Source organism: Mauremys mutica, chromosome 8, assembly GCF_020497125.1.
Source record: "Mauremys mutica isolate MM-2020 ecotype Southern chromosome 8, ASM2049712v1, whole genome shotgun sequence".
Classification (NCBI taxonomy): Eukaryota; Metazoa; Chordata; order Testudines; family Geoemydidae; genus Mauremys; species Mauremys mutica.
Genome location: NC_059079.1, coordinates 9927800 through 9954097, shown reverse-complemented (window position 1 = coordinate 9954097; position 26298 = coordinate 9927800). Strand labels below are relative to the sequence as shown.

At 40.0% G+C, this 26298-nt stretch overlaps 2 protein-coding genes across 7 annotated transcripts in view; one reads left to right on the top strand and one right to left on the bottom strand.

The window, feature by feature from the left end:
* The window catches only part of TTC39A (tetratricopeptide repeat domain 39A), a 72635-nt gene extending 69844 nt beyond the window's left edge, over positions 1-2791 (top strand). For all 6 annotated transcript variants that reach the window (XM_045027459.1, XM_045027463.1, XM_045027460.1 and 3 more), the window contains exon 18: positions 618-2791. In XM_045027459.1, coding sequence (XP_044883394.1) covers positions 618-738 — 121 coding nt within the window. In that variant the 3' untranslated portion in view covers positions 739-2791. The remainder of the gene's footprint in view (positions 1-617) is intronic.
* A 4398-nt stretch (positions 2792-7189) lies between these two features.
* Positions 7190-26298, bottom strand: part of RNF11 (ring finger protein 11) — a 42311-nt gene continuing 23202 nt past the window's right edge. Inside the window, exons 2-3 of the mRNA XM_045027465.1 lie at positions 11906-12075; positions 7190-9778 (exon numbers count right to left, since the gene is read on the bottom strand). Coding sequence (XP_044883400.1) covers positions 9607-9778; positions 11906-12075 — 342 coding nt within the window. The 3' untranslated portion in view covers positions 7190-9606. The remainder of the gene's footprint in view (positions 9779-11905; positions 12076-26298) is intronic.

Here is a 26298-nt window from a genome sequence, read left to right as displayed (position 1 = left end):
CCCATGGTTTATATGTCAACATTTAGGCACTTAAACAAACCAAAAAAAAAAAAGTCCTGTCCTTGCATTATACTACATTTTTAAAACTAAAGGAATTTTTTAATCAAAATTTCATCCTTTATCTCTTACCTGTGAACATTGCACTTTCACATTCCACTGTTCCTAACTCGCAGGGCTGCAGCAAAATGTTAAATACTAGTCCTCACTCACACTAACAATTATTATTAAAATGAAGGGGGGGGGAAGATCCCATGAAGATGACTGTAATCACAGTAAAGTTCAGTCAAACATAAAAAAAAAATCTATCTAATTTCTGGGAATAAATTGAGTTGACATCATGGATATTTAATATGGACTCAGCATTCTGAAGGAGTGAAACAGATTCAGTTTCTTATTAAGCTATATTTTCCTTGGTACTTGCCAGACATTAGAACTACAAATAAAAGAACAAAGAGCTGCATTGTTCTGCCACACATATATGGCCTTATATTTTAAAGACAGCAACAAAGGAGATTGTGAAGAAAGGCTTTTTGCTGTCTGCAATTGTTTTGTATAGTAAAAATAACTGGAAAATATTTAATGATATGATGCTCAGGATGGATTTGTTTTTGTTTTAGACAAAATTACAAGAATTACTCCATGGAAACAAGAACACATTTCAGAATTCAAGCTGCCTTGCACCAAGCCAAATCTGTCTCAGAAAATGGAGTACATTCTGGAGCTTCAGTGGTGTCGTAACCTTTTCTTCTTTGATGTCTTTGTATGCAAACTTTGAAACATTATCGCCCTTCTCTGTTAAATCAGTGGGAGAGACCAGAACATGTGATACCTAAAAGCTTTTGAACCTGTGATGAGAGTCTGGCAAGAAAACGAAACAACCTCCCCACTCCCACACCTTTACAAAATATTTCTTTTTCCAAATGTGGCTTGTAATATATCTTTGTAATTAATTTTTAATTTGTGTGTATATATATTACATTTACTTATTTGCTAGGATATGAAATGGGACAACTAAACAAGAAGGCTTATTGGTTTTGATCTGGTTATGAATGTAAATTTAAATGTATATTGATGTTATTGTGAAAAGGAAACACTTTTTCCGATCCCTGAGTTGTTTACCTGTTTAGTTTGGTGAGAGAAAATTCAGTCTTTCAGATTGTCAGAAGTTTTTGAATCCCAGGCATTTTGTTATTCATACAACGATCTTATCAGGTTTTTCCTCTTCAGTAATTTTCTAGCTGCTGAAACAAACTTGCTACTGAAGACATTAAGAAGTTTCAATTATGCAAATGTTTTTTTTGTTTGTTTGTTTTAAATTTCACGCTGTGTTCTATCATTTTTGGAAGCTGGATAATTTACAGTATAGCCAGGATTTTAGAAAAAAGCAAATGAAGAATACAGTGGATGAGTGGACCATTTATCCTCCTTAGGCTAAATTAAAAATGACCAGAGGGCCTTGGGAACCAAACCCATCAGCGTTTACCAGAACAAACGTGACTTGAAGTTTATATTGTATGTAAAGCAGAAGTCCTTGAAGGCCATTTAAGAAATGCACTACTATTTCACTATTTGTTCAGCAGTACAGAATTAATTTGACAGTAAACTTTTCCTGGAAATCATGGTTCATGTAGCTGCTATTTCCATGTTTAAAAAGATTCTTTAGAAACATTTTCTATAGTAAGAAGTTTGAGCTGGAGCAACTCCTGTGTGTAGATCTCCTTCTTGCCACAAGAGGGAACAGTGTGGCTACAGTCTCATTGCCCCCCTATGCCTTTATTCTCTATAGATGCCCCTCTGCTGCAAATCTGAGAGGAAGGTGCTCTGTAGAGATTTCAGGGTGCCTCAGCCTGGCACTCTCTGCTGGAGAACGGGTAAATTACTGTACAGAAGTCCAGGTTGGCGTTAACGTAGCCTTAAGTTGTATTTGCTGCCCTCTGGGCTCCTTCAGCAACTCTGTTCTCAGTAGAGGGTGTGTGGAGTAAGAGGGGAGAGAGCCATTTTTGCAGGCAGGCTCCTGCCTGCACTGTGAGGGAGTCCCTTCTTGCATGCCAGGCTCCATGCTGATGGAAGGCCCTGTAAACTCCACAGCTCCTTTTCCGCCCAAGATGATGTTCTGCAGGAAGCTCCATAAAAGTGAACCTCAAAGAAGAATGGTCCCACCTCTCTGACCCCGCTCCTGCAGGATTTTTCCCTGCAGGAGGAAGGAAATTGGGCAGTTTATTGTTTGCCTTTTCTTCCTCTAGAGAAAAAGTAAAATTGTTTCCCAATGCAAATTAATAGGTCAGAGCACAGAACCATTCCTTTCCACCAGGCTGATTGGTTAAGAATGTTCAACTTATACCCTTAAAAACAAATAAATCCTTGGTCTTCCATCATTAGAAAAGACATTCCCCCCTATGGTCTTAGAGACAGGGCTTTCCCAGTTCCACATACTCACATATACACTACACCGTGGGGCAGCTGTTCTATCTACATATTATGTATCAATAGTTATGAGAAAAGGCATAGATTCAGCACTGCCATGTGTTTTTATATAATCAAAAGATTCTTGTTCTGCTTTACACATACGGCTCTTCTAATTCCAATCGCTTATTACTTTTCAAATGTGTAGGCAGATGTTGAACAAGAAATGCCATGAAAAATCAACATCATCCCTATGCTGTGCAGAAAAGTGAACAATCCTCTGGAGTCCAGCTAAAAGTCCATCTCTCAGGAGTCCTGCAGTACAATTTCTTAACATTTGGCTACCTTGCAGCACAAGGAGTAGTCCCCTTAAGATGCAGGTGTTGGCTACGGATCACCTGGAAGATGTAGTGGGAAAAACAATGTACTGTAGTTTCACTCGTTTTCTCTCGCTCACGTGCTCTCTCACCTTGGCCAAGGGATAGGGAGGGAAAAATCTCTGTAATGCAGGATCAACTTTCCTAATGCTTTGGAGAGATGATAGTATAAATGAAACTGGCTCGCTTCTAGTCACATTAATAGAAATACCTCCTCTGTTAGAGAGCAATGAAAGAGTAATATATGTTTGGAAGGTATCAATATTTTAAATAAATCTTTAACTTTTGGAAATACTGTGCTTCTAGAATTGCTTTACAACAAAAAAAATGCAGAAACAAACAACGAAAAATAGCCGCACACAAATCTCTTGTGTTAAACAGATGTTCAGTAAACCACTGTTGCTCTAAGATTTATCAACAGAAACAAAGCTAAAGAAATCTGCATTCTATTTTGGTAAAAATTTTCAGGGATTTCCGTCTCCAATCAGTAATATTTCTGCAGGATTGGGATAATTCCATTATATTCTGTTCTCTATGGACCTACTTCTGCATATTACTAGCTAGCACTGTAAGGGAGGGATAGCTCAGTGGTTTGAGCTCAATCCTTGAGGGGGCTGTTTAGGGAACTGAGGTAAAAAATCTGTCCGGGGATTGGCCCTGCTTTGAGCAGGGGGTTGGGCTAGATGACCTCCTGAGGTCCCTTCCAACCCTAATATTCTATGATTCTAAGACAAAATGATTATTCAAAACTATGTATTTTGGTAAATTTCACTGCATTCACAGTTGCTGGCCTTTTTTTTTTAAATAAGAAAAGCACAAAACAAAGTAAGCCCAACAACATCCTGTACTTTTTAGAGTTAATTCCTTTTGACAATCATTACCCTACATTAGTTAACAGTAGCAAATGTCTCAATTCTCTGGATTACAAACAAACATACATGTTGAGTGGAGAATTATTTGTATTGTTACTACTTGCAGATGCTTTTTTTTTTTAAAAAAGCAAACTATATGCCTTTGACATATTCTTTCACATGACTGCAGTCTCATGACATGGCCACTCTGTCTAGCCACAATAAATAAGCATATTTATTGGCTGAATCTAGTACAATGAGCACTAGTGAAGCATTTGATGATTACCACCCACATGTACATGATGCTGCTAGCCCTGCTAGTACTATTAGCTTTGACAATGGAAAGTGTTGTTCTATATGGCTAGGCTAGAGTTGGATGAAAACCATGGAGCTCTATGAACTTCCCCTGTTTATTTTTTACTCTAAAGTTATGAAGAATACAGCACAATTTTTGGGAAGACATACTTCCACACTCTGGAATGTCTATTTACATAATTATTCTATGTATATTAAAATAAATTTAATAATTACCACATAATTCCAATTATAATTCTGCCAAAATATGAGTCATACCTTAAAATTGACATTTTCCTCCAACTCCATAAGACTTGCTTTTTTTATTACAGAGAAACAAGGTAACAGAGCGACCACACAGTTACGCTATATCTTTGTCTCTTCACAACTTTAGAAATCATGGGTTTGGAATATGACAAAACTACTAGACATAGTGGAAAAACCCCGAGGGATGTTGCCAGTATCCTTCTATAGAGAAGAGGAGACTGAGCATATTGTGAAAGTTCTATTTCAAACACCACAGCGTTGACTGAGATAGTACTGCCTAGAATGATTGCTAAATATCTATTCAACTTCTGCACAAGCAAGATGTTGAAGCTACAGACCTATATATTTTAGCTTATCATCATTTCTTATTTGTAGAGAGAGGACTTTTGCTGTTGCATAGCAAGCCTGAAGTGTTCAGGTGGCTAGATTTTAGCATTATAAAAATGTGTGTGGATATATTTTGCTTTTCTGAGCCAACACTATTTCATAGACTGGATAAAAAGGAAATGCAAAAAAGCCTAAGGGACTTTACCATTGGCTTGTGTGATCAAGAGGGAATCAAAAGTACTCAGGTCTCCCCACTCTCAGCTCAAACATCCAAGCTGTAAGTTGGAACAATTCAGAAAGGAAACCATATATTTAAAATAGCAACTGCACCTGGCCAAGCTCCTCCTCTCCCACAGGAAAACCCACACAAATTGTCTCTGGACAAGCAAGTCTAGGATTGCTTTGTGGAGCTCCTCACACAAGTTGGGATTTTCACCATCAAAGGCTACAGGACATATCCCCACACCAGTGGATTGCTGGGATCCACAGGAAGCTAGAGCCATCTGTGTCTTTTCCCAAAGGGGACACTGGCTCCTTGGCAGCATGGATCTATTACACTTGCACTGCGTTAATGATTTATAATTTTGAACTTCCCTGTAAACCAGAAATCATAATAAACCCTTTTAATGTACTGTGAGGGCATCTTAATTACAACAGGATCACCTGATATAACAATTGTCTTTAAAGTTATCACTCTCCTATATTTGCAGATAACGAAGCAATGTATTTTCTAAATTTCAACGGTTTTTCTCTGTGGCTTATGATTGTCCGCTCTAAGCTTGTATGCAAAGTTGAAGTCATCAGAAATTTGCTGGCAGTGTGCAAATCTAGCTATTTCTTCTACATAAATAAAAAGGATACTTTAAAGGAAAATGTTTACATTAATCCCTTTATCAAAAAGCATAAATTAAGCATTTCAGCTGCAGAAAGTCCAAGGCCCCACTTTCTGATCCTGGAATAGGATTTAACAGCGGACAGCTTAAACATTATTAGCACACAACCATGTCCACAATTTTCCCCCAAAACTAAAATTCTGTGTAAAAGGAATTTAATCTTTTAAAACAAACATTTATTCTGGATATTAAATCTGGGACTGTTCTATGGATGGCTTAACAGTTATAGATTTTTATAAGAAACATTCTCATGTGTTAGCTTTATCTGACATTTGACTGCTTGTTGAAGAGAAATCTCTTCATTAAGGAATGAATCTAATGCACACATAGGGGTGTATGCACATACTAGTAATAGCCATGTGATAAACTGTATTTAACATGCACTTTTGATCACCTAACCTGCACTCTGTCCACTACTCCATCTTCACCAGGATTTAATGTAACATTCAAAGCCTCTCAGCCGTTTCAAACATCTGCCATTAAAAAAAGAAAGAAAGAAACCATCACTGACAAGTTTAAGGTCTGATATCTTGTAATCCCTTGGGCTAGAAAGTTGTGCTTTATATCACTAGAAAAGGGGTTTGTCATCTTTCCAAAGGGACAGTTGCTCCTAATCCAGAAAGGTTGCAAGATATTGGTACCTTAAAATCATAATTGTATGTATATAAAAAATTAACTTTTAGAATTACCTAATTTCTCTTCCCTCAGAGGCCTAGACAGCTGGGCTCACAGTATTGAGGGAGCAGACTTTATAGGTGAAAAGATTAAAAGAATACCACCAATAACACTCAATGTGTCTAATAGCGTGTTTGTTAATTATCTATAGCAACTATGGAATTGAGCACCCAATAGTTTATAAAATGTTTGTGCAATTAAGTTTTGTAAAGCATTTATGATATCATAGTGAATCACACGTATGATTGCTAAGGGATGCTTTAAAACAAAGTCTATTTTTATCCAAAGTTCCTTTAGTGGTGAACTGCTTTTACAAGTTCAGTATTTTACTAGTACAGTTTTTCAGGTAAAGATTTTTAAAGGATTTTAAAATCATGCTTAATTATACTTAGTTTAATGTGTGCAAAGTGCTTTGAAGATGAAAAGCATTATAATAAATACTAAGGGACTGTCTACCCTAAAAATACAACCACAGCAGGGAAACAGGTTAAAACAGGTGGCCATATCAGAATTACAAAACTGATCTAGACTGGTAAGATCTATGCTACACCACAAATGGATCCGCAGTTGTAAGTAGGTTAGGAAACAACTGTATTGCAATCAGTTTGTCTATCGTGTTTGTATTTGAGGTGTCAATAATTAATTCAGAACACCCCTTCAAAGTAGGAAGCAAGTATTAGCCTAATTTTTAACAGATGGGGGAATTAGACACAAAGGAAATAGTTTCTGAGCTGGGGCTAGAATCCAAGTGATCTACAATCTCAGTCTACACAGTTCTCTTGAAACTATTTTTTCCTGGGCTTAAGTAAATTACTTATTCATTTTGGGTGTATGAATTAAAAGCCGCTCAAAAATCTGAATTTAGGATATTTAGTTATGGAAAAGCAAGTCTATTATGCAACAGCACTGGACCTAGAAGTTTAAAATCAATTAATGTATTCATTATATTACATATTTTAAATTAAAATTTGTTTTTGGAATTAAAGCATACCTTTGTTTCTCTTAACACTGTATATCAGTGTTAAAAGTTCAACAATACTAAGTGCCTGGAAACCATTCAGCTCGATAACCCGTCATTTCAATGCGCCTTCAAAATCTTTCATGATCACATATTATAACAGACAAATACCAACATGAAAAAGATGTTTAAAAATTGTTCATTTGCGAATTTTAAAAATCAAGGAAAAAAATCTGACTAGAATACTTGACAAACATGGACATTATGATGTTACAAAACACACCCCCACACACCCCCCCCAATGATTTGCCACTGAGAACATTGCACAATTTCAGGTCTTTCCTATCAGAATTGCTTCATGTAATTAAGTCAGAGAGAGAGTGTGTGTGAGATGCGGGGGAAATCAGGCAATGCATTACAATTTCAATGAATCTGGTACTGTAGATTGTTCTGAACTGTTTTTGAATACCTACAGAATTCATATACAATACAGTGTGTAGCTTTCAGCTGTAGGGCTAATAAATAAACCAACATGTTGATTCTGCATTCTACTGACCAACCTTTTAAAATCATTAATGACATATAATTGCTCTATATTATAAGTACACAGTGTTTTCAACGTACTTGTGTGTTTAAATATAAATTGTTACATCAAGCACTCAAACTATATACACAGAACAATCAAGAATGTTCCCTTACTCATTGCGGTTAACTTCAGCCTGCATCCCATTTTACTAGACTGAGCTGGCTCAATGTATCAGCTTCGCACTGAGTGTATAAAAGTCACAGTAGAGCAGCAGTGCCCAAACTTTTCCTGTCACCGTCCCTGCCCCCCGTAACCAGTAATGGAATCTGTCCAAGTCTCCCCTCCATTACTGCTCAGTTGTCTTAGCAGAGGAGCTTGGCCTGAAGGCAGAGCTGGGGATCTGGGAGGAGCTGGTCTGGGGGCAGAGAGGGAATGAGGGCAGAGCTGGCTGGGGATGGAGCAAGGGCAGAGTGGGGCTGGGATCAGGGCAGAGCAGGGGACGGATTGGAGCGGCAGCTAAGGGCAGAGCAGAGCTGCAGCTGAGATCGGAGCTGGGCTGGGGGCAGAGTGGGGCTGGGTGTGTTCCCTCCCTGCCCCCTGTGGGGGCTGGCCCAGGCCCCACCGTGCCACCCCCAAACGTTCCTCTGTGCTCCCCCAGGGGAGCATGCCTCACACTTTGGGGACCACTGCAGTAGAGTACATTTAAGAAAAAAAAATAAACACATGCTAAGCAGATACAAAGATTGAAAGCTACGGTTTTTGCTAGATTGTTTCTACCAAGCACATACCTTTTCTGCTTCAGAATTGTAGACTCTTGTATCACTTCTACTTCAGTTGTACTATTTTTTCCCTTTGATCACTATGAAATTGTGTTTATATATGAACTCAACATTTATGTGCAAAACATAAAACACAGTTCATATATCTGAAATGTCCACCAGTAGGACTTAACAAATACATTTCATTCCGAGTCTGAGATACAGTATGTTTATTTTTAATTTCAATAACCTAAGAAGAACTACAGGAAGGAGAGATGCAGTACCCTTTTGCTATGGTGTAAGACATTGGGGGCGGGGGTACGGCAGGAGAAGTAATCAACGCTGACATTAATTTTGTAAGAAGGGAAATAAATGGTTCTGAACAGTTTAATCACCATGGCTCCATTTTCATCTTGTCCTGAAGCACAGTGGTCCACTTTTAACATAATAAATCAAAAATGTTGACACTTAAGTTTAAGCATCATTGTCTGATCAAAACTGAAGCAAATTAAGGAAAAACAAACAGAAAAGGGTAAAACAAAATTTAACTGGCAGATTTGTTTTGCATTCTTGCATTGAATTGTCACTTATAGAAAAGGGACAGTGCATCTCCATTTGCTTACAGGCTAGGAGATCACTGAATTCTGCATAATCCTAACTGCAAACAAAATATAGCACTTTTAACAGATTATAAATAAACTGGATTTCAAGCGTAGAGCCAGCCCAACGATAACAATACACTATTTAAAAAGACCTAAGGCAATGGATTCCATTTCCAATGGGAAAAAAAAGAACTGTGCAAACAAGCTTAAAACTATTTCTTTGTGCCAGTGTTATAAAATGTAGCTTTTAATAAAGCCTTGACCCAAATACCAGGAACCTGTGAAAGGAATCAGAACAAAAATTTTTACTTTATTTTAGGAAAAAATATCCTTATCTCACGTCTAAGAACATTTGATACACTCAATTTGAACATTTACAGGTTTTTTTAGAACTTTATACAATTCCTATGTATGTGTGTAAGAACAGGCGTTAAAGAACAACTATGTTTTAAAATATTGGGTCAAGGCTTTACATAAAATAACTTCCTACTTTTTCTATATTCTCTAAAATATTATGTGTTTTTCCAATATCTGCAGCCATTCAGGAATTGTTAGGAAACGTACTTTTTGTGCATGATCTTAATTCCTAATCCCTGGCTCTTTGGGCTGAATGACAAAGGATCAAACCCATTAAAATGGATGGTTTCCTTGATAAGTCAGAGGCAAAACCCTGGCTCAGTTAGTTTCATATGATGAAAGCAGTGCTGCATCAACTGGCTCCATGCAGGAGGGGCATGTAAACGATCTCATCAACCAGTCATCTATACAGTCCAGGTGGTAAATGTGCATGCATGGCAGAAATCGGATAGGGTCCCCGTAAACAAAGTCCATCATACAGATCACACATCTGAGGAAAAAGAAGTTGGAGAAATGTTAAGATACTCTTATCGCTTTGGAAAGTTAAGCAGCAGTATTACCTACCCTGCTACTATGTTTATTGGAGAAAAGCACCAGGATAAGTTTATTATCACATCAACATCTGAATACATTTTACGTTAATGAAGCTAACAAGTCTCCTTAATTCTATGCCCAACACCATTTATGATAACAAAAATTAAAATAAAGATTAACCTTGTAAAAGTAGAAGGCTGAATTAAACCCTTCATTGTTCCCCCTGCCCCTCCCATAAATAAAATAATGTAAATAAAATGTAGATAATGCGAACCATGTGAAAACACACCATGCGTGACCTGCAGGGCATGGCCACATTATGGGCTGAGCTTGCTCGAGGTGGTGTACTTCTTGCACAGTACTGCGCATCTTCAGCTCTCATAAAGGGGACAACCTCTCTGACTCTCACCATTTACGGCTGCCTCTCCTCCACTCCCCCTCGGTTACCACAGTTGCACGTATTTAATTTAAACTCCATGGGGTAGGACCTTGTCATCTTTGCCTGGGAAGGACTGTGCTTTACAATGGCTCTATGTAAGTAAATAATTCTATTACTACCTATTCTTTAATGCTTTTTAAAAGTGGACTTCTCCAGCCAGCAAAGCTATTTCTACTTTAAAATGAGTAAGTGACATGCCTGGGTACGAAGCTATTTGCAGTAGTTGCCTTATAAATATTAATCAAAACTTCACTTTAAAAAAACAACAAGGTTCTCAGAGTTAAACTATGGGACAAAAACATTTAGGCCAAATCATCTCTCCAAGTCCACATGTGGAGGGGACAAAAAACTTGCAAACTGGAGGAAGGGGTGTTGAAGGGGGCAATTCTTCTATGCCACTGCCTCACTTCCCCCAGCCCCATATAAGCCTCCTCTGCTGGGGCTGGGCTCCACAGGTGTGGAAGGGGCAGGCAGGGAAGCTGTTCTCTTCACCTCATCCTCTCATAGACAGGGTGGGGATTTCCTGGGTAAAGTAACACGAATGCCATCAGCACTAGCTTTCTTGGGAGTGCTCTCAATGCTATGTCCCTAAAATCCCACAGAGCCTCCGTGTGGATGACATTAGCCTCTGGCACATCCTGCCACAGTCATGCTTTTTATCCCAACTCCTCACTCTGTGTAATCTACCCATGTGGGGGAAGGGCACCCCCCCCTCCCAACCAACAAAATTAGCAGGATGCTGAATGCAAGCTCAGTTTCCAGTGATCTGTGTGGTTATAACCCACAGGGGGATGATTTGACTCTTATCAAACACTGTAACCTGTTTGATCAACGTAAAAAGGCCCTCGAAACTGAAGAAGCCACAACTACTGTAATTCCCCTGGTCTCCATCTCCCCCGACAGGCCATTTCCTTCAGGCACTCACAATCAATGCTGTGCTCTGTGCCATAACTGAAAAGGCTGCTGCTGCTCAGTTCAACCAAATCTGTGAGATTCTGACATGAACATTCCTAGGTGCAGTTCCTTTTTTCTATATTTTGGAATGATTTACAGTGGCAGATGTTGCCATTTTGAAGAATATAGCTTTCAAGGAAGAAAAGCTCTGGAATGGTGCTTTCTAGTGGCATAAGCTCACAATGTTGCCAACTCCCATGATTTTATTGTGAATCTCGTGCTATCTAGTGTTTATTTTTAAGCCAGAGCTCCTGGAATCATGGGATTATGTGAGAACCTGTTTGTAATCAACTTAAACTAAACACTCTTAAAACAGTGTGTCCACACAAAGCTGCACTGGTTTAACTAAATCAGTTTTTTAAAATCACACCTGTCGTTAAACAATGCAACTTTTCTGTTTAGGCCAGGCCCCTCTCTCTTGACTCAGCACCTCCCTCCTCATGAGGGACTGTTGTCTGTGCTCCTGATTTCCCTGGATCCGGCCCGCAGGCCGTAGTTTGCCCACCCCCTGCCCTAGGGTATATCATCTCATTGCTAATCAAGGAAAGTGAGATGAAGAATATAACAAGGCACAAAAAAGAGAAAAAAAGTCTTCTCCCAAGATCCACTTTCCAGCAGAAATGTCATTTAAAAAAACAAACCAAAAAATAAACCACCGCCACCTTAAAACTACTAGTTTGTGTAACTTACTCTCTAATCTTCTTCTCCGAGCCATCTCGTCCAGGATCATAGACTCCCTTAGGCAGGTGCTGTATAAGGCCTATCCTTTGCGCTATTCTAATTTGTTCCTCTTCTGTTAGTTGTGTTGCTAGCCGAGTCTGGCTAGGAGTTGGATGATAAACAGGAACTGGAACCTGCTCCTAAAATTAGAAGATTTAAAACAAAAAACAAAGTTTGCTTTGCTGATGTTTGCTGACATCAGTGGATTTTGGAATATACTAAACTTACTATTTACGCTGTTCCCTTTCTGACTCACTGAAGAATGTTCGCATGAAGCTCCGTCTGCTACCCTACACATTTTTGGCTTAAACTTAATGTGGAGGATAGGATAAAGAGTGCTGCCAGCTTCTCAGGAAAACTGGCAAGGATCTATTTTTGGCAGTTCTCTACCAGACTATTTCATTTTGTCTCCAGGAGTTATTCATAGATTAGTTAAATCGATGCACAAACTCCACATGAAAATAGGCAAATAAAGTTTACATGGGTTTAACTAATTGTTAGCTGTTCTGCCTAACTATGAAATGTATGGAGAAAATTTACAAATATAAGTTGATTAAGTCTCATTCTGTACACTTACGGAGAATCATTTGTGCTGACGGGCCCAACGTATAGTGTCATGATTTTACAAAAGGATCTTTAATTGGCTCTGTAATTACAAAATCATGTACCCCCTAAACAATAATTTAGACCTGTAGATTTATTTCTTAACAACTTTAAATACACTAACATGGACATAATTGTCCAATTAAACATCTGAACTTCCAATACATTTTATATATGTATATCTTTATGAATTCGCTAAAGTTGGACTTGAAGCGACATATATTTTAAATTTGTATTTCCCACACCAAAGAAAATATTTTAAAGATACATGGTAGATATGGCAATTTCCTGCAATATCCTAAATGACCTTATTGTATCAAGTTAATGTATTATTGTGGGCCAGGATTGTATCTAACCTCTGGAGGGGGAGATGTAACAAATACTGCAACACCATGCAGTATTTCTGGAGTCCAGTGTTTAAAATTAATGGTTTATGTATAATTGTGATCTACTCCATAAGAGAGGGATACTACAGCTCCTCCAGGAACTAAAAACAGTGGGTAACTGAGGCAAATCAGCCAGGCTGAAATCCCCCAAGAGAGGTGCCACCTTTTTGGGAGGCTCCCATGTACTAGTTCAAATTAAATTCTCCAGAAACCAACAAAGAAAAAAACCCTGTAAATAAATAGCCTAAATTTAAGCTGACACTGGGTCTTCTTTGTAATCTGGCAAATGGACAGGACCTTCTGTCCAAAGGAGGCCCCCAATTCTTGCAGAATGGTTGGAAGGATTTGACCTACTATGGCCTCCTCAGGCTAACGGATGGCATCTAATAAGCTTATTAGCATATGTGTACAGTCTTTTATTGTTTTTAATGTGTGTTATCAGTAATGCCTTCACCTTAAAAATAAATTGCTTGCTTATAAAAAGCTGTGTTGTAACTTGTAACTGAGTGCAATTATGCTGTTCATAGCCTTCACAGAGAAAGAAAAATGCACACATTGGCGTGTTCGGCAGTCTGGCTTGCTGGGAATATCACAGTATAGGCAGGGACTCGTGCAGCCCAGAAAACCACTGGTCAGGAGGGAGAGAGATGTGGGTTGCTGCTCCAGAGAGGTGACAGCTGAGGATCCAGGAACTGTTAAGTGGGTGCCCTTGGTGGACCACAGGAGGGTAATACGAATGCAGTTACCCTGAACTGTGACACTCTTCTTCACCATGTTCTCACAAACAGATGCTTTTCATTGTTGCTTAACCTTATTTCAGATACTTAAATCAGTGTTTAAACTTTGTATCTATATTCCTTATATTTAAAACAGAATTTTGGAAAACTGAAGCCATCGTTTACAATAGTGTTTGTTGGGACAATACTTGATACATGACTTAATTAACAGTAGATTTATGGCAGTATATTACTTGCATTAAAGCCGTTTAATAATGTCTACTAACTGCAGGGGGGGAAAAATCTACTCATCAGAAAAAACGGTGTGAAACTACATATTTGTACGTCAGAGGCACGGCATCATTAATCACCTATTTTTCTTATAGTTCATGTTGAGAGGAAATTGCTTCATATTAATCATACAATATGAGACGAGGTCAGCCCCACACAAGAAAATCAGACGTAGGAAATGTCAGATGCTGCAATGTCCCCATCATGGAGTTTCCACTTAAACATCACCAGTTGCGGAGGCATCAGGCTTTACATCTCATAGAATAACCAGCAGGTTCAGCTCCCAAAACCTGAGGATCTTTATGGAGTCACTAGTTCACCAGGTACACTCCTATGACAGCCTTGTGCCCGTTCAATCCATCACAGGTTCCCTCAGCCCCTCCAGCCCCGAGACATCACACTCCTGTGGAAGTCACAGTACCAAGAAATCCCATGCCAACTGCTGGGATTTCCACACCATGGAGTCCATTCAACATTGACGTAGGAGTTACAGGGGGAGGGGAGAGAGTGGAACGATACAACACTGCCCTCCTCAGTGCCCTCCTTGTCCCCCAGGTTTCTGCCAGTCTGGGTCAAGGTTAGCAAAATAGTTGAGAATATTTATGCAATATGCCAATCAACCTTTAGGACTCAATAAAACTCCTGGCAACCTCATACAGAAGGCTATAGTGTCAGCTGAATGCACAGAGCCTGTTAGATTCTTCTCTCAATGCAGAGAGCCTATGATATGAGCAAGGTGTTGCATCTGCGAAGACGTGATTGCATTGACCTGCAAGAATCACAGAAGGCAGACACAGAAAGGACCCTGCAGGCCATTTCCTGTAAATATATGCTTGTTTCCTACAGTACACGTCCTAGCATTTTTGTCCAGTCTAGTTTTAAGTATCCCAAGCAAAGGGGTTTTCCATTGGGAGACTATTCCACAGCCAAACAAATTTCTCTCTCAGGATGCTTTTCTTAATGTGATCCCATCACTGTTTAGTTATTCCTTCTTATAAAACACTAAATAATTTCTCTCCCTCCAGGAGAAAAATATTCACCCTTTGAATATCTGTCGATTTATGTCCAACCCTGAAGCCAAGCTATATTTATCTAGGTTTATGATTTTTCTTTACAAATTATGATCCTTTTTGTTCTGGCATTGTAAACCCACCCATCTTTCTGGTAGAGCACTGCCTCAATGATCCCCAGGTGGGGTCGCATACTGAAAGTGATACATACACCCAGATAAGTCAACCTCCCTACTCTGCGACATGATGTCTTTGTGTATCCAGCCCCCAAATGCAACTTTTACAGCCATATCACATTGTAACTCATCTCTAATTTGTTCATCATCATCTTCAGGCCTCTACCAAATATCACTTCCAAAGTTTCTTCCTCTCACTGAGTTATGGATGTTCCAGACTAATACAACTGGGGAGAAAGTCAGCATTTTCCCAAACTGGATCTTCTGTAATCACTTGTTGCCTATGCTCCTTATCTCTCTCTGAGTCCCTTTGTATGATTTCTCTGTCCTCTGGACTGGTGGCCTCAAACCCTCCCCACAAATTTAACATCACCTGTGATTTTCTTCCAGGTTATTAAAGAAAGTGCTAAATAGACTAACAGAGAAGCTGAACACTTCCCCACTACTTGACACACTGCTGCTTATCATCACCCATTGTTTATGAAGGCTTAACAAGTTTTTAAGATGGATCCTGGACGGACTGAAAAACCAGCAAGCTCTGCAGAAAGACTTTGAGGGTAAGAAAATGCTTTAGGCAAGGGATGTAATATGTTAAGTTTTAGACTCTAGAAAGCATGTTATACTTTTGTTTTATTTGTAACCATTTCTGTTTCCTTTATTCCGACTCAATACTCACTTGAATCTGTGATTCTCTGTGCTTGGCTAATGAACTTATATTTGTTTTCACCATAAATAGATTACAGTGTTGTGTTATTATAAAGGATCTGATCCTGAATTGCAACCTTCCAGCTGTGTGTACGCTCTCTCTTTGGGGACCCCTTACCTGATAATTACTGTGAGTGTCCAGTGTCAGGGGATGGACACTACAGGCGGACGCATCGGGGAGTTTGGGGAATTGGCAAGGCAAAGTCCGGAGGAGTTTGTTTGGGTGGTAACTGACTGGTGTTCTAGGGAGCTGACACACAGTTTAGCACTAGCAAGTCTCTCTCTCACTCAGGCAGGGGGATAACATCGTGACCTACACGTTCTGTGTCACAGTGGAACTACCAAAGAGGAGGAAACTAGACAGGGAGCACTTGTTGTGCCATGTTTGCGCAGAAAAGGGAGTGATAGAGCAGCCACCCCACTACACTATGGACATTTATTCGAGTTAGGCAGCTCGACAAAGATTTGGCCCCATTTAAAAAAAAAAAGTCTGCTTTGTATTTCAAGTAATGATTGGTATTTAGTAGTGTTACATGTTCTGGAAACAGGCAGATTCTTTTGGGTTAAAATGTTTTGCTGCATTTTTACATGAGCATCAATATGAAATAGGTGAGAGTGAAAAGGGGAACATTTCCTATTATCTCCCTGTCCACAGCAAAATACACACACTGCTTAGCAACTAATCACATGCTTATCAGGGGTATTATATGATGCTTATTCATGTGAGTAAGAGACTGCACAACAACAAACCCCAGTGAGGCATCTTTTAAAGTATACTTAGGAAGATTCAGATGATAGCTCATCACATGGCCTTATGAATTAGAAGGTTATAAACTGATCTGAATATAAATGGGATCTAAAGGAAAGCTGTGGTTATTTAAATAAGATTCTGTTATGGGATAAAAGCAGGGTGGCTCCAAAATGAGAAATTACTCATGGTAACCAAGTGAAGATTGCTTTTATTAAGTGTTAGTGTTCACAATATAAACACAGTGAGTAGTTACATTTTTAAACACCCAAAAAGATAGCAAAAGGAAACATCTCTCAATTATTTCAGTCTTTAGCACACAGTGAAGTGCTGCCATGACCAGCGATATCTTGTTTGTTTATTATTCCAATCCCCTACCTCCCAATTATGTCTTCTCCCCTGCCTCCCAAGTAGAAGAGGAAAACAGAAAGGATCAAAGACATCCCCCCATAACATTCAGAAGCTGTCCATAACTATACCCTGATCTGGAAAAAAATGATCTTTTTTGCTTCCTGTGTCAGGTCTTCTTTGTACTACACTTACATGTCTGACATAACCAATTAAGTCAAGAATTTGCAGTTGCCAGCTGTGAGCAATCTACAATCTAACATGCTAGACAAGAATCTTTTCTCAGATGAGTAGCCTGAGAGGAAGACAAAAAATGGTGCTATCTTTTACTGTTAATCCATCATGCTAGTGATTAAAAAAGAGGGACACCGACAAGGTCCCATGAAAATGCATAAATCAGTATTCCTGGAAATAAAAATACGTAACACTACAATATGCATGACTGAGAGTGCCTGAAGGCACTGTTAATCTCCCCTCAAATTACTATTCAAATTTTGACCATCAAACCCAACCATTATGTAAACATTTTAGTAAAAACAACAACATGCATAAGCACAGGGTAGAATACTATGTGAAGTGGTTTGTGGTACTTATATTTGGGAGTAATATTTTTGAAAAATTTTGGAAGTATTTCTTCACTGAATGTGAGAATTCTGATTTCTTTAGTCAAGACCTTTAGAACAAGGATTTATTTTGTTCTAAGGGGGGAAGGAGGGGTTAAATGTTAGCTGAAGAAGCAAATTTTAAATATTATATGGATATGGGGCATCAGGGATTTTCATGTTTATATACTGATATATTTAAAACAAAAGACCAGAATGTGTTTGTACACACCGTAGAGGCAGATCTATAACATTTCAATTAAAACAACAAACTGGAAAACTGTACTTTACTTCCAAGATTTAGGAATACAGAAAACAAAATGAGCATTGCTTTCCCCAGCAATTTTTTTGCAATCCTATAGCTATTTTTTAAATTAATATGTATTCCAAATATTAAACCTTGTAACCAAAGTTTAACATGGAACTCCCATTCTCTAAAATTAAACAACATTTTGGGATGTTAACCTCATAAGATAATGATCTCTCGTAGCCTAGACGGACAAAGTTAAGTCTTTGCAGGACCAGGGTCTATGTGTGTGTTTAATGTTACTGCCATGAGCAGTTCCACTGATTTCAATGGGACTAGTCACCACAGTAAAGTTAAAACATGTGTGTAAGCCTTTGCAGGATCAGACCTTAGAGCCCAAATTCTCAATCCTCTCTCATGCAAGTAGTCCCATTATCTTCAAGGTGGATCGTTCAAGGGAGTAGTGGTTTGCAGGATTACAGCCCTTAATCAAATTATGTTTATAGCTAAAGGCACTTTGACTAGGGTGACCAGACAGCAAGTGTAATAGGAGCCTATATAAGAAAAAGACCCCAAAATTGAGACTGTCCCTACAAAATCGGGACATCTGGTCACCCTATCTTTGACATGCAGATAAGTAAAAGAGATGATATAATCCTAATAACTGTAATATAGCTAAAATGGAAGCATAAAGCTTTTCTGTCCCTCTTTCCAGCATCCCCAATGGAAAATGTTTTTTGCAGATAAGTTATGAAACACTAATTTCATAACCAGCAGAGGGAAACCTTGCCTGGTTTATTCATCATAGAATATTAGGGTTGGAAGGGACCTCAGGAGGTCATCTAGTCCAACCCCCTGCTCAAAGCAGGACCAATCTCCCCAGATTTTTACCCCAGTTCCCCAACTGGCCCCCCTCAAGGATTGAACTCACAACCTTGGGTTTAGCAGGCCAATGCTCAAACCACTGAGCTATCCCTCCCCCCTTGATTAAGTTGTCAAACACCTTAAATGAAGATGAAATTTCATGTTGATTTTATTTTTATGCAAAAAGCTAAAAATCCAAACAAATATCCATACTAGTATTCCTCTAATATAACTTAAAACCTTCTTTATGCCCAGTTTATTTTAATTAGTTTATTACTTGTTCATGTGAATTTAGGGCTGGTGAATGATCCCTGATGGACAGCCCTGAAAATGGGCATCTTCCACATATCCACAACAGGGATAGCTTAGATAGTGGCAACACATGTCTCCCTATACTGAGCTGCCAATGCACTTCAGCCCTTGGCTAGAAGAGCATCTTGAGGGACAGAAGAAGAATTCTGTCTCCATGCTTATGCAGTCCTGATTCAGTCAATTTCCCTGGCCCCACTCAAAAGACTCTGAGAGAGCAGCAGCTTGGGTTTCATCCTCCTGTGATATCACCATCCAAGTCTTCAAAAAATCTTTCTTGAGTCCTCCAACAAAAAGGAGGATGTCAGAACTTCAGAATCCTAATGTAAGAAACAAGCAGTGGGGGGAAACCCCTAGCAATGTTCTTCTGCGTGTGGGCCCCATAGTACTTTTTAAGCATTTTCTGCTACAAGAAAGTGCTTTCATAAGGTGAGTGTTCTACTCTGCAGATTTCTCCTTAAAACACTGTAGTCATTTATCTGGCAAGGTAGGTACAGCTCCTCGACAGTCATTGCTTACGCTGCTGTACAACTGCTTTTCTCTAACCTCACATTGTACAGCATTTTCATCTTGTACTTGCATACATAATGATTTTGTAACACTCTGAAAACAGGTCACTGGTAAATCAGAAACTCTTAATCCCGGATAAAGATTATTTTAAGATCCACATAACAGCAATACATTATACCAATATGTATAAATATATAATTCTTTAGAATAGCACCAACCTGCACAATTTTCCCTTTGACTTTCCTGCTTCCTACAAAAGGTGAAGTACTAATTCACAACCCTATACATAGATCTATTTAGTTCTTAAGAAATATACTGGTATCACTTTACATTACTCTTTTTTAAAAAGGAAATATTATATGAGGAGTAAACATACCACATGGATATTTAAAGGAACACCTAATTTGTTGTTAATGTCTACTTAAAATTATTACACCTAAAATTATGAAAAAAATCTATTTATTTTTATCACATCTGCCATTTGTTAGTTACTTTTTCCATTTTTTAACTTGGACAATGAAAGTTGGTAAAAATCAGTTTCACTTTCTGGTTCACACTGTTGCAGTATTTGGACTGCAAATATCACAGGGGAATGTTTATTTGTTTAAAAACAACTACCTGGGATTTAAACATAAATAATGGAAACATTTATTTTGTGTAAGCTTTAAAAATATAAACATCAAAATTTTGGGCCAAATACTTTCTGTCAATAATTTTGACACCAGAACAGTCAATTGGAAGAGCACCAATTTTTTAAACAGCATTTAGACATGTGACGTTGTAGAAGTAAAATTATATTTTTATTAAAGGGCTGAAATGGCAATAAAGCAGTTCCTTGAGTTTCTCATTCCATAGCTGTGTCATCAGCCAAACTATAGACTCAAATGTGGAAATAAAGAAAATAAAAAGGCCTCACTTGGTTTGTTCTTCCCCTCCATTTTACCACTGGGAAATGAAGGGAGAGTGGAGTGAAAAGTCAGGGAAAAGGAGAACAATACAGGACAATGAGAAGTTAAGAAGGGCAGGATACATTTTTCTTTTAAATTTGTATTTTTTTTAAAGTCATCTGACGTAATGACACTGACGTCTCAGATCCAATCTGATGCTGGCATTTTCAGAAGCAGAATGATACGCAGCAGCCCACATTCCAAAGAATGCAAAGAGGTACAAGTCTATAGAGGGCAAACAGCAAGTACTATACTCAAAATACTACATGTTTCTTATAAGCACAGATCTCTAGATTAACATCGCCAAATAGGTGCACTGCTCATCCTCAAATTTTCTCCGATATGATCTAGATAAGAAATACATTTTCATGCAATATTGGTAGCAGATTTCCTTTAGTGAGGCAAAGAACCATGTGATCTCTGGCTGAATTAATGAGACTATCACAAGAGCTGTGAAGCTTACAGCCATTCAGCATTTCCATTAACTTTAATCAAAAACACAGATTCCACTTACACTGTAGTCTCTGGGTGAGCCTAAGTTTTTAGCTCTGCCAAGTGACTTTTTTAAAAACTTAAATGAGTGTCAGAAATTACTGACACACTCAACAAGATTTTGATTTTACAAACAGAGGGATAGAGCACGGCCAGCCCTTATGCTGGCACACAGCGGGGGCAAAGAGAGAAAGGAGCAAGACACCTTCCATCACCTTTGGCAGCCCATATAAGCGATGATGAAAATCACAACCCTTTTAGGGGAACAGAGTTGCTACTGATCAATGCCAAAGAAAGCCAGGAGTTGGAGAAACTAGAGCTTTGAGTCTATTCTCTAGGTTCTTATACTGCACTCATCACTGTAGTATCTGAACGCCTTGCAGTAGCACATTAAACAACAAAACTATTACCTATCACAGCCCACTGAACGGGCATCAGAGACTGCAGGATGCACCCCTTCAAGGGGTGCTAGCAGTTTGTGTGCTGCTCCATACACCAGGAAGCTCTGGCAGACTGTCTCTCTGAAGCATAATGGTCCATCCACCACCTCTTATTGCAGGCTAAATGCTGTTAGTACAATCTAGCTCATAGTGAGTACAATTACTCCTGAGGGCATTCTGCGCCTAAAAATTATGTGCACAATATTTTAAGATTCTGCAAAATCCTGCAAATTTTATTTGTCAAATAAATGTGAAAACTCCAGCATGGCATTGGGGGGCACAGGTCACTGGTTGCACAGAGGTGAGAGATAACTGCAGCTCCTCCCCCCTGCACCCAACCTTGACAGTGCAAGGACTGGCCTACCTCAGAAACACCCCAGGGCCCTGCCCCTCCGTGCCAGGTGCGGGCAGGCAGGCTCAGCAAAGCAGGATCCAAGCGTGGAGGAGCTTAGTGTGGGGGGGGTCCAGGTGTGGGTTGAGAGGGTTCTGTGTGGGGCAATCTGGGTGAACAGTAATGGGACTCTGCACGGGGGGTCCAGGTGAAGGTAGTTGGGGCTCAGCGGGAGGGGTCTGTGTGTGGGGAGCTCAGTGCGGGGTCAATTTTTGTCTGATTTCAGAACATAGCTTTCAGAACAATAATACTTAGAAAATAAAGGTCATATGTATGTAACACGGTGGCTTGCCCCTTAAGGATTGGAGGGTCTGGGGCCACCCAACCATGATTACGAAGGAGGCACACCTGGGCTGGATCAGGGGATTCCTTATAAAGAGCAGCAGGAAGCTGCAGGGGGTGGCTGATGAGAGAAGGAAGCCATGGCTAGAGATCCAGCTAGAAAGGATTGGGACTGGTGGCTTTGGGTAGGGCAGAACTAGGGCTGAGTATGACTTTCTGTGGTACGGTTATGGACTTTAATTTTGGGACCCTGATGATTTTGAAATATTTGTTATTTAACCAGCCCTGTGGTGGGAGGGGGTGCTGCTAGCCACAAGAGAAAGAGTATGTGTGTGTAGAGTTAAGGGCCTGCAAGAGGGGGATAACAGAGGCAAGGTGCCTTCAAAGTGACCTCTGGCCAAAAGGGGGTGCTCAGTAAGTGGCAACCCTGCTACAATATACTACTGGGGGAATAGGTGCTGACTTCCTGTGTTCCTGGGGGGTGCGCCTACCCTGCTCCGCCCCCACCCTGCCTCTTCCTGCTCCTGCTCTGACCCACCCAGTTCAGCCCCTTCCCCCACCTGTTCCTGCACCCGCTCCTCCCCCTCAGTGCTTCCTGCACGGCACTGAACAGCTGATTGTGGTGGGCAGGAGGCATTGGGAGGGAGGAGGAGGAACTGATTGGCAGGGCCCACTGACAAGGAGGAGGCACTGATCCATGGGGCTGCCAGTGGGTGCTGAGCACTATTTTCTCTGTGGGTGCTCCAGCCCTGGAGCACCCATGGAGTTGGCGCCTACGACTGAGGGGTTGTTCTGATATCACTGCATCCCTAGTGTTACACAAAGGCCATTTAACTGCACAGTATTACTGTTTACTCTCCCTCACTTGAAGGTCCCTTTGGGAAGTCTGGCAACGCTGAAGGACAAAAATATCACAGCATAAAGCATTTCTAACCTTGATTTTCCCTTTACTAAGTATCATAATTAACATGACTTTCTTGTTATAAGAGAAACTTCAAGGAATAATAGTCTTTTCATGCAGAAATACCTTTGAGTAAACATCCTCCATTGTTGCAGAGGTAGGAGTTTTGCCATTTAACTTTAATGGAGCTACGATTTCACTCATCTCCTGAGAATTTTTTTTTTTTAAATATTCTCCCTCTCCCAAATCACTCATACTTTCTTCTGTTTCTGGACTCTTACACAATCCCTCTTCCCCTCTATCTAGGTTTCCCTTTCTTCTTCTGTCACGGAGTGTGGGGGAGTCAAAGCCTTACACACCCCATTTCCTGCAATTCACCGTGACTCTCAGCCTGCCAGTAAAACAAAAGGTTTATTAGATGACAGGAACACTGTCTAAAACAGAGCTTGTAGGTACAGAAAACAGGACCCCTCAGTCAGGTCCCTCTTGCAGGGTTAGGGGGTCCAGACCCAGGTTCTGGGCCTCCCCCCATCTCCCCAGCCAACTCCCAACTGAAACCTCTTCCTGCTGCCTCACCCAGCCACACCCCCGGCTGGCCCCAACCTCCTCCTGGGCTCAGGTTACGAAGGGCAACCACCATTGTTTACGTGCTGGCTGTCAAGTATCATCCCTCAGTGAAGTCATACCCTTAAGTATCATCCCTCAGTGAAGTCATACCCTTATTTCCCATCACCATCTAGTACTGGTGCAGTACCCCAGGGAAACAGAGGCACACCCCATGTTAGCAGACAACAGTAAAATAGTAAAACTGCCATGCAACATTACCAGGTTAATACTCCCTACTCGGTCACACCTTCTCTCTATGAACCCCCTTAGCATTCCTCCCCAGCTCCAAATCATGTGCTGCAACACCCACTATTTTGCCAGGAGGTTTTTTTCCTTAACAGACGTTAGCACAAAAAAACCCTCAAAAAACAAAAAAACTGTCTTAACTCATAACTTAGCCTCTGGCTCCAAAGCTGCCCCTCCCAGAGTCTCTGGCACTCCTGCTCCTGGCAGCTTCCCAGTTCCTAGGGCAGTTCCAGTCCTAAAATTGAGGTTACAATACAAAATGGAGTTCACAATTCGATACAGACATATCCCACTGTCACAGCCCCAAAGAGCTCACAGTGTAGATTAAGACAAGATGTAATGTGAGTAAGGGAGAGTTGTGGGGGTTTTGTTTGCTTGTTTGTTATTAATGAAAACAAACAGGCAGATCAAAAGCAGTAGTCTCAGCTCACCACCTTCCTAGCTATTATCAGCTTACTGCTTTCTGTAGCATCCTGGGAGAAGTGAGTATTAAGGAGGGGTTTGAAGGAAGCTACAACAGTGATTTTACAGAGGGTATTCTATGCATACAACACAGTGATTGTGGGTGAAGTTGTCAAGCACGTGATCAAAACTGGCACTCTTGGTGAAGCCAAGGGGATTTTTGACATCATGATAGTATAGTTATATTTAGGAATTTTTAAAAAGAACCTTAGCAACTCAAGAATCAGGCTACAACTAAGGTTATTTGATCTGAAAGCACCAAAATGCTCAATTTAAGTATTCTTATTAACTTTTTAATAAAATGATCCTGAATACCAAATACTCACACAGGAAGTTACCACCTTGAAGATACTGTCAGATACAAAAGGCCAATTTTTCTATCAGCCTCTGACTATCTGAAAAAATGTTAACACCCAATTTCCACACACAAACTGGATACACAGAAGTCAAAAGAACAGGTCTGAAAATTGGGCTCAGGAAGTGCAGCTAAGGAATTAGCTGTGTAAGTGGCAGCGGCTTTATGATCTGATATAAGGTCTGAGACCTTTAATTTTATTTTTAAGAGGGTTTTGGGGGGTCTATTTAACACTTTAATCTTATGTGGCAGTAAAGTGACTTGTCAGAACAGATTCTTTAATCAAAAGTTTGAAGTACTATCACCGCCTTGCACATCTGACTGTGAGAAAGTCTGCACTACTGTGCAAAGTTTGCAGCGCCTCCTCAACCCACAGGCATTTCTCTTTGTCCCATCTCACCAGAGGCAGCCCAAACACATTTGCTGTTCCAAATACATGCAGCTGCATGTGGCCTGCTGGCTGTGCTGCTGACAGAATTTAAGAAAAAATGCTATTAAGCTTTTTATTTAGTGTCATTTGATAATAGCACTAATTACCTTGAAACAAGGCATTTTTTGCAGATTAGTGACTAGCTGGAGTAAACAGCCAGAGGTATAGACTCAGGCCATCAGTTCATCCCAGCTGGCCTTTATTAATCCCTATGAGACCCTCCATGTCTTGATTATTACTGTTGAACATATTGAGAATGAGTCATAGACTTTAAGGTCAGAAGGGACCATTATGATCCTTTAGTCTGACCTCCTGCACAACGCAGGCCACAGAATCTCACCCACCACCCACTCCCGCAACAACCCCCTAACCTATGTCTGAGCCACTGAAATCCTCAAATCATGGTTTAAAGACTTCAAGGTGCAGAGAAGCCTCCAGCAAGTGACCCGTGTCCACGCTGCAGAGGAAGGTGAAATCCCCCAGGGCCTCTGCAAATCTGCCCTGGAGGAAAATTCCTTCCTGACCCCAAATATGGCGATCAGCTAAACCCTGAGCATGTGGCAAGACTCACCAGCCAGGCAGTGTTGGATCTGTAAACAAGGCAAAAAAGTATATATACTGAGAGATACTGAAGTATTATATACTTCCTCCCTTCACTACAATAATACTTCCAATGTACACATGAGCAGTATCTGTAATTTGATTCACATAAGGCTTGTCCTCACAAACAGGTTTCAGAGGGGTAGCCGTGTTAGTCTGTATCAGCAAAAACAATGAGGAATCCATGTGGCACCTTAGAAACTAACAATTTTATTTAAGCATAAACTTTCGTGGGCTAAAACCCACTTCATCAGGTCTTCACAAACAGTGACTCTGCATTTAGCTTGCAAGGGCATAAATCCAAGAATGATTTCATTCAACTGTCAAACCACTTCTAACACAGGAGATCGGCTTGTACTAAGGTAAGGACAGGTACAACACACAGAGGTAGACTCACTGGGGACAAGTCATACAGCACAAGTAGAATGCTTCCAGAAGGTATTTTCTTCCATTTGTTAAAAAGCTTTTATGTCTATAGAGACTGTCCAGGGTCTGCTACCAGAATAGTCTTCAGGTAGTCTTCAGGCTACAGATTTCTATCAAGCATACATTCAAATGATGCACTATCAGGTCAAACTAGGTACAGTCAGCCTCACTGAACAAGACTATTTGACAAGTCATCCACCACGGAAGCTGTTTAAACATTTATGTCTGTCTAATCAAAATGTTCTAAGTCTGTGGTATTTCTTTTAACAC